At 39.9% G+C, this 9068-nt stretch overlaps 1 protein-coding gene across 1 annotated transcript; it reads right to left on the bottom strand.

Annotated features, from left to right (window-relative positions):
- Window positions 1-2327: 2327 nt before the first annotated feature.
- Window positions 2328-8739, bottom strand: LOC116248903 (sucrose synthase 7-like). The gene is made up of 17 exons (XM_031621931.2): window positions 8565-8739; window positions 7982-8114; window positions 7739-7893; window positions 7258-7450; window positions 7046-7164; window positions 6738-6954; window positions 6542-6637; window positions 6281-6457; window positions 6077-6193; window positions 5497-5663; window positions 5176-5400; window positions 4772-5093; window positions 4409-4653; window positions 4001-4139; window positions 3524-3603; window positions 2677-2703; window positions 2328-2582 (listed from the first exon to the last, which is right to left on the bottom strand). Exons 1-17 carry the CDS (start codon window positions 8663-8665, stop codon window positions 2552-2554), a joined length of 2544 nt encoding a protein of 847 aa, XP_031477791.1. The 5' UTR covers window positions 8666-8739; the 3' UTR covers window positions 2328-2551.
- Window positions 8740-9068: the final 329 nt, after the last annotated feature.

Below are 9068 nucleotides of genomic sequence, written 5' to 3'. Positions count from 1 at the left end.
TAATCATCTCTATCTGCAAACACAAAGTCCTCAGAAATTTCAAGTAAAATCTACTACTAGGAATCCAAGAAAAGAATTAAAACTCATCAAATACATGCATTATTATTCAGTTCCTACATTGAAGCAAGCCACTCGGAGGCAATTTTTTCATTCAGCCGCATTGTTGAAGAATCTACAAGACGAATTATGCCGATAGGGCCTTCAGTTGTTCGCTCTGTCCTCACCAACTTCTTTGCGTCGAATCAAGAGGGTACCCTCCCATCCCACTCTCTCGGACTGTTGATATCTTGTCGCGCTTAATGCAGATTGCATGCTTTGACCATTCTCTGTGTGTGTGTGTGTTTTATCTTGGGCTTAAGTGGCTCCCGTGACCTGACCACCACCATGGATGCGCTCATTTTCCTTTAGGAGATGATGCAAAACGAACGTAAGTGATGAAGAGTGAGAACGGGAACGAGGGAATCCATGAACTAGGGTAAGAAAATGTGCTTGCCTGCTTTGCACGAGGAAATACGGCCTCTCCTGCTGCTACCCAGTACCCAGCCTTGATGCGAGAGCGTAGCGTCAAAGGATGCAAGTGGAAGAGAGGGAGAGTGTGTTTGCAAACCCCCTGTTGTAGGCAACCTGAAGAGGACGTTCTGTTGTCGTTCCTGCGACGTACCTGACATTCTAAAGCGGCACCCCGTGTTCCAGAACTTTGGAGGTATGTCCTTGCATAAAGACGACAAACACAGTTTTATTCATGTTCATTCCCCTGCATTCCATTCATCTAACTTTCGTTTGATCCAACAAATTTAGAACACGATATGTAACTATTTATTTCATCATAGTGTAGATTCTGCCTCTCGTTTAATGTGTTCGCTGGTTGCTAGGCTTTGAAATCTCTTTCTCCCCTTTGCACCTCTTTATCTTTTCTCTCGCTTTTCCTGCTCTGTTTGGCAGTACAAGATCCTAGAGCAGACGGCATTTCTTTATTGGATTTCTGTTACTTGGTCGTGGTGATTGAGTTTGTTGATTGATGTGGAATCATCACGGTTTATTCTTTTGCTGTTATTTCTTGTGCCAGGCCTGGGTTTGTGCTTTCTTCTTCTTTTTATTTTTCTTTTTCTTCTTTCTGTAGAGTCCTCTTACCAGGTTTCGGGTTCTTCAATCAATGAGTCCTCTTACCAGGGTCTCGGCTTCTTTCTGCATATGGAGATGCACGTGTTGATTTTGGTGATTTTCCTTTGTTCATTATGCACGTGTTTATGTAGCCATTTAGTGTACACCATGATTTCTTGTACGCTTGTATCTATGGTAAAGAAGGGCATATCTTCTATCTGAATATGCTTTTGGAGGCATTCTTCTGTTCTTCGGAACGCTTAATGTGTATTTCACTATTTTGCGCTTCATGAGTTTGCCTTTGTTATCAGTCTCTTGAGTCATTTCTTCAGTGAATTGGAGTAGCAACTCACAGTAATCTCCTTTGGGTGGTTTAGCCGGGTCGGTTCACGACAAGTTTGTTAGTTTCTAATAAGCTTGAGGAGCTTATGAACTTGTCTGCCCTTCTGATTTTCCTATTTAGTTCTTGTTTCCTTTTTCTTGTAATTTGGATCCTGCTGCTTTGGACTTCTTATCACATGCATATAGGCGCATCAACAAGCCTAACCGTATAGTTGGATTCTAGAAATCAAGAAACCCCATGTTATCAACATCGCCGTATGAGAGTATCAGTAGTTGGTAAAAGGCCGATATGGGTTTTTATATTTTTAATTAGATTAATGTTTAAATTCATAAAATTGAAAATAGGGTGAAATGGGCCAATACATAATGATACGTATCAGCCGATATGGTTCCTGACGCCTTTTTTTACAACATTGGAGAAGCCTAGTCATCAATATATATTCTTCATAATTTATAATGTATGAATTGACTTCTGTAAGCTGATAGGTCAGGTAGCTAAAACTTAGATGCTTATAAAGTCCAATCTATCATGACTATGTATGAAACAGTTCTTTATGTTTTGGGCATAATTTATTTGTATGGTTAGCTTAGCAAAATATATAATCAGAAGTTGAAAGGCTATATTAACTTGAGATGTGCTGGGCATCATGAAGTAGTCTAGTTTTTTCTTTTCTGTTATATATATATATATATAGTGTTGGGAGTGCAAATGGTTCAGGTTCACAAGGTGGTAGCACCCATGTTGCAGACTCTACTAAATCATCTTCCTGATGTCAAGGAGAATGAAGAGTGCGATGTTTTCTTGCTGAGACCTTTTCGTGACTATGCTCAACATTTACATGTCTAATGGTTTTTGTGTGTTATTTGGAGGAGGATTCAGGGCACTCTTTCTTGACAAGTAGCTGCTTTCACTTTATCTTATGTATTGCTTTTGTTCCCACATCTAGTTCTGATGTAGGTACATTTTTATTTTATTGACAAGACCACTGAGAACAATCATCATAATACAAATCCAATGCATCAAAATTATTTCTTGCTGAATGAATGAGCTTTTGTAAAGGCATCGACGCATGCTGCATTGCCATCTCTTCATTTCCTAGTGTCTTGTCTATGCTCGATCAATGCACTTGGTCAGGAACCTGCCATGAATTATTGTCAGGACCAACTTTATGGGAGCTATTTGTTAATTTTTGACATCTCAAAATTTGAAAGAAAACCACACTGCTTTCGTACCTCTGAAATCTGGTCGAAGCACGTTTGCTGTTGAATCAATCAAAGGAAATTTGTTAGCTCCTCCACTTGACCTTCTAGGCAATTGACAAAAAAGTGCAGAATGTGCCCTTGAGAACCGTCGTGGTGATGTGCAGGTAAATCAGTAACCTGTCTCACCTTATTTGGTAAATATTATTTTGGTTTAAAAATGGGAAGCTTTTGAAGTTCTCTAATTTCTTAAGTAATTCCTAGTTCATATATTCTCTTTTCACCATGTTTTCATGTTTAGATGACAATGAGGTGAAAGAAAAAGAGAAAAAAGGAAATTAACATGCAAATGTGACAGAAGAACAGTTCTGCCATGTGTGCTTTTGTGTTTAAGTATATAAATATGTAGAGAAAAAAACAGAGATTTTTTTAAAATTACACTCTTCAGTGGGTGTAATTGGGTAAATATCTAAGTAAAAATAAGAATAATTATAACAGGATGAAAGCTTCCAACTTCATAGAACAAAAGGCTTTGTTGTTTCTATGTTGACGTAACTTTTTAACTTTAAAAGATTTATGGCGATTCATCCATTTAATTGCTCCTCTGCAAGTAGAAGTTTGAAAATGTTGAGGTGTACTAAGAAAGTGGATATTTTGGCTTCTCTATTGTCGAACGTAAATCTGGAACCTGAGGATACTTCGTCCATCTCTTGGTTGAAGTGCCCCAGTGCATTACTGCTTTAGTTCATCTGGATCTAACCGTGTTGCCAAAAAGGCTAAGAAAATGGTATCTGCTACATCCTTCACCAGGCAGTGCTAGAAGGAACAGTTTGTGTGTGTCTGTGTTGTCATGTGAATTGTGAAGGGACAAAATACTGGCCTTGGTGCTGGTTTGACTTTTATGATGGCAGTTGATTCTGGCTTTTTGGGCTCCTCCTCTGGTATGGGGACTGTCCTTGCCTGCGTAAGAACCAAGATAAATTATTGCCATCTGAACTTTTTGTTGAATTATTCCATGAAAATTTTCTGAGTTTGATTCTTTAGGGGTGCATTTGGGAACAGGAATGTTGTATTCTTTGGAACTTCGATGAATGTATCAATAGAACACTACGTTCAAAGAACGTAAGATTCCTGTTACCGGACGCCTCCTTAGACCACTACTAATCAGTGGTGCCGAAACCGCCAACCTTCCTGGATGGCCATCAACTCAAGAGTGCATGTTTACGAATCCACAAAGATGTCAACTGAGCTTGTATCAATCATGATAGCTACATGTTTCCTTTTTTTTTATTTTTTTCCTTTTTTCCCCTTGATAAACAAATGAAGCGCATTCATGAGACAAGGTCCTAATGCTTACCAAGGTCTTGAATTGGAGATTGTAGAACATCTGCAAGTATCTTTGCTTGGCATGCTTGTTTCCACTTTGGAGCTGCCTCCAGAAGTTGTAGATAGCACCCATGTTAATTACCTTGCTTGCATAGATCTTCCACGTGTAGCTGCATCAGGAAAGAAATGGAATGAAAATATTTCAAGGAGAATTTGCCACTTTTTATTCAGAGAGAGAGAGAGAGAGGTCATCCAACTAGTTGAAACCCAGATAACTTTTGACCAAAGTTCAGGTGCCAGTATCCCTGGATTCAGCAATATAGGGTGTTTGACAGAACTTAGTCATGTTACCCTTGAGTTGCATCTTCCCTCTCAGATGTCACAAGGCCTAGCTCCAAAATGAATTTGTATCCTAATGCTTTGAGCAGGGAAGTAGTACCATTCGTGAATTCTCTGGAGTCCTGCAGCTGAGTACTTTGTCCAATGTTGGTTGTCTTGCTTGCACTTCTCAAAGAAATCTGCAATTTTGTTGCTAGATTCATCTCCATGGTTTGGATCAATGTGAAATCCTGAAACTCCATCCACTATGATTTCAGCAGGTCCACCTTGGTTTGTCGCAAATGTTGGTAGTCCACAAGTCATTGCTTCAATCACTGTCAGTCCAAAAGCTTCATACAGAGCAGGCTGGTACAGAGAACAGGCTAAGTGAGCTATAGAACAGCAATACACAAATACACACACATGCACACGCATATACATAAATAGAGAGAGAAGGGTGAGGGTGGGTGGATTAGTGCCAGACCTGAATAAATGCTCCCTTGGTATCAGCAATGCAGCGATACAGTTCACCATTCCTGTAGCGATCATTTTGTGCTGCTATCCATCTGATTTGGCCTTTCAGTTGGTATTTTTCAATGATAGAATGCATTTTCTTTATTTCACTAATTTCCTCTCTGTCTTTTGATTTGGCCGGATCAAAAAAGCCAGCAACAACAACAAGGTTGACAAGGTTCCTTAGCCTTCTGTTCTTTCCATACCACTCGGTCAGTCCAGTGATGTTCTTCACTGTGTCAAGTCTTGCCATCGAGAAGATAATTGGCTTTTTTGTGTCTTCAAGAAACCCTCTGCTTGGATACATGGTAGAGTGCTATGAGACATTGTACATCATAGCAGAAATAAAAAAATTTATCTTGGTTCTAAACTTACATATGCTCGTCGTTTTCCTCCCTGCTGAAGAGCAATTCTTGAATCGCTGGATGGAAGTTTGTTAACCTTTTCTGTTTCTCAGTGTATGGGAAGTAAACAGACATATCAGCACCTGGGGATGCAATATTAAATTTGGGATCAAATACATTGATACCCGAGACCACTCGATAAAGGCCGGGCATGGTATATGCAGCATGACTTTCGTATTGTCCTGGCCGATTTTCACTGCATGGAAACCCATGTTCATTTTGTCAGCATTCTCTTAGGACGTGCCTTGATAAAAAAACATAAACGTTCAATTGACCAACAAAGAGCACTAACCTCCCTGCAATTTCTTGGAATGTGCTTGTGATGATGAAATCTGTCATGTTCATGGAGAAAATATCAGCGGTAAACTGACAAGAGAAGTGATATTTGGCTTCAAGTTGTTTCCATTTAGCATCTGAATCTTCATACTTGGTTTTCTCCAGAGCATGTGCTATGGTTGCCTGATAAGACAGGTGCAGATCAGAATTGGTTGTTATTTCATGAGCTGGGTATCTCAGAATTGCAATGCATCAGCATTCAATTACTAGTCAATGAAAGCGTGCAACTGCAATATGTATTTGCACATCATTATCCGGCAATCAACCTTTACTACGAATCACGTCATTTTGCAGTGAATTTTGCAAGGCAACTAGTTAAGGAGAGTCATTGGCATGCAATTTCCAATCAAGTAAAAGATTATCTGCAAACTTTGCAAGAAAATTGCCAAATTAACTAGATGTGGTCTGAGGAGAGGATGAAACTAGAGTTCCCTTGGCCTTGCTTTCCGAGGAAATATCAAATGAGATGGCTAAAAGTAAGATATATATGCTGAACAGTATCATGAACCATGAGACCTCGCGGTGCAGAGCTTTACCTGGGTAACTCCAAGTCTGCTGGCCATAAGAGATGCCACCAGGTTCCCATCAGTGTAATTTCCAATAATCAGATCAGGTTTTCCACCCATTTCTCCTATAATTCTATCAGCAGCATCCTAACATCTCAAGAAAACTGAGTTACTAACTCTGAAAGTGGAAACGAATTCTGAAATTTTACCCATTATACTTGCTGTTTGATATACCTTGGCAAATCTTTCAAGGTATGGGTACACATCAAAACGTGAGACCCACTGGCGTAAAACAACCCCATTTGGATGTCTGAAAGGAACCCGGAGGATATTTGAGTATCTAGTGTTGAGAATTTTCTCCATTTCCTGGTTGCACTTGGTTCCCTTCGCTTCTGGTATCAGTCTCGTTACCTGAGAATTCCGGGTGCCAAGAGAAGCATTACTTCTGGTACAATCTTTAAGACACTCTATGAGGCCTTCAGCAAATTTCCTTACCACAAGTATTTTAGGTTCGATATCCAACCCTTGCTCCTTAATCCTAGTAAGCAGCTCTTCCTCGAAGGCCCGAACTTGATCTAAAATATAAACAATCTGTTTCCAAACAACGAGAAAAATGGACAATGGCAGCAGAAAGTCAGGTGACTTGGACTCGAACTTCTGATGTTCATAACTTGCATGCAATTCGTCCTACCTGACCACCAGTATCTGGCAGGCCCAAAACGTCGGCTTGGCCAAAGTAACCATGGGGCGAGAAGATCACAATGTTGAATACGGTAGGAATGCTGCCGAGAAACTTCTCCACAGATACCGGATCAGGTGCTTGAAGCACTTCAGAGAGCAAGTGGATTGTCTCTTTTGCGCGTTCAGCGGTGCTTCCCCAACCTTTCAGCAATCCCCATTTCTCGAGCCTGCAATCACAATGTGCAGACATCAAACAATGAGACTTTCAAGGCTTCAAATATGCAGAAAGATTTGATCTATTTTCATGTTGTTAACTACCTGTCCTGGAACCGGTAGTGGATGGTGTCTTTAGGAACTGAAGAAAGGAAAACTTCAGCCATGAGAAGAGAAGATTGAAGCTTTTGCACAGTATCGACACTCCGATCAATCATAAGATTCTGAAATACAAGAGTGTAAACAAGGGATCAATAAAAGCGGTACTGGAGAATAAGCTGTTCAAAGGCCCTTTTTTTCCCATGCATTAATCTTACTTCTCCTTTATACTGGTACGTGCGAAGGAACTCCAGCAATTGCTTTGATGTAGAGGAATCCTTAGTGAGTTTTGAAGACAAATATCTGGAGATAAATTGTGCACCATTTCCAATTGAAGAAGGCAGACTAATTTTGGGAAGCGAAGAGTCAAAAGCCCCGAAATCTAGTTCTAGGGAATTCTCATCCTTGGCCCTGCAGAAAAATGGCAGCAAGCGCTTAGTTCTCTCGTAATAAAAGGCACATCAAGCATTTAGAAACAATGAGAAAGTAGCCTGTGCATTCTATAGCGAGCATGAACTGTAATAAACAGTAATAGACAGCACTACTGAGTTTTCTCAATTTTTGCTGCATGCTCGAACGTAAAGAAGCTTTACCAAGATGGGTAGCTATCAGAACAGCAAGATCTTGCACTAAAGATGTAAGTGAACAAGAATATTGAAGGTCCTTTAAAGCAAATTTGACTTAATGAAGGGTATGTACCATTCCTCGTCGAATACGAGTTCCTTGAATTTCAGGTACTCGGAAGCAGAGATCCCTTCAGATTCCAGATCATTAGCGTTCACTTTGAGGAACTCCCAGATTCCTGGAGCTGGTCTGACTGCAAATGCAATAATTGGCGGAATGGCGATTGCCTCCTGCATTTTTGTAGGTATTCATGAACTGATGACGGAAGGAAAATCCAATGCAGTGCATTATAAAATGTCATGGAAATGGTAGGTTTACCTTGGTGGCGTTCACTACATAACCGAGGAATCCCTCAAGAAGCTCTGCCCTCTTTGGCTTGTCATCTATAGATTTCTCGAACTCCTCCATGAGAACATCAGGCTTCAGGACTCTCTTTCCCTTTCCTACGTAACTTTTAAATCCGGCAAAAACATAATTCAGCATCTCTCTCGCTCTCTCTCTCTCTCTCTCTCGATCGATATATATATATATATATATATATATATATAATATAGTTTATTGGTCATTCTTGGAATAGAAAAGAAAACTATCTGAGAACAATTTTTTTGCTTGTGAGAACAGGAAAAATGTTCTTTAGGCTTGTGTGAGGAGACAAGTAGAAGGAAAATGGAAAGTTTTCCTCCTCTGTTCCGTTCTTGTACATTATGTTATGTCAAGAACCTGAAGATGGACTAACGTTTGCCATGAAGAACAGCCGTTATAAAAAAAGTTCCTAGCATAATTTTCATTGCTTTAATCGATAAAAAAGGGAACATATTTTTTCCTTCCCTCAGATTTTCCTATTCATCTTCCCACACACAGATATTTATTGACAAAAGTAATTAGAAGGGGAATCAGATACCTGGAAAAGCATTTTCTCATATGGTGCCTAGTTTCCCTCAGAAATTCTGGCATTCCATCTGTAATGCTATCCAATCTTTTGAAAGATGGTGCTCTCGCCATCAGAACAAAGGAGAGAAAGCGAAGAGCTAAAAAGCCGAAGCTAATAGAAAAAGAACTATGAAGTTGGTGGGTGTTGGAGGGAACGATGGCATCGTGTTGCCAAGCTCTTCGTCATTTATAGAGAAGACGGCCTTCTCTTGATACAGATTTTGCCTACTGGCATTGATTTCCCTTTTGGCAAGTTATTTTAGCATCGAAGCAAGAATTTTCCAAGCTGTTTTGACGAATAGAGACATCCTACGTGAAGGATAAAGCACATTCCACCATGGAAAGAGATCGAGGGACAAGCAAAGCATTTTTAAATGGGAGAGATTCTTACTCCTTTACTGGAGCAAACTTCAATTCTGTCCTTAAGTTCTCAATTTTGCTTATTTAAATGAAATGGAAAATGTCGGTCTTCAAT

This window comes from Nymphaea colorata, chromosome 2, assembly GCF_008831285.2.
Source record: "Nymphaea colorata isolate Beijing-Zhang1983 chromosome 2, ASM883128v2, whole genome shotgun sequence".
In the NCBI taxonomy this organism is placed as follows: domain Eukaryota; kingdom Viridiplantae; phylum Streptophyta; class Magnoliopsida; order Nymphaeales; family Nymphaeaceae; genus Nymphaea; species Nymphaea colorata.
The sequence above is the reverse complement of the archived record's forward strand: the minus strand, read 5'-3'. Positions and strand labels throughout refer to the sequence as shown.

Coding starts and splice junctions, on each gene's coding strand:
- LOC116248903 (XM_031621931.2), bottom strand. CDS start 8,665: ATGGCGAGAGCACCATCTTTCAAAAGATTGGATAGCATTACAGATGGA. Junction 6,955..7,045: donor CACTACCGGTTCCAGGACAG/GTAGTTAACAAC, acceptor TTGTGATTGCAG/GCTCGAGAAATGGGGATTGC. Junction 6,458..6,541: donor TCGAACCTAAAATACTTGTG/GTAAGGAAATTT, acceptor CGGAATTCTCAG/GTAACGAGACTGATACCAGA.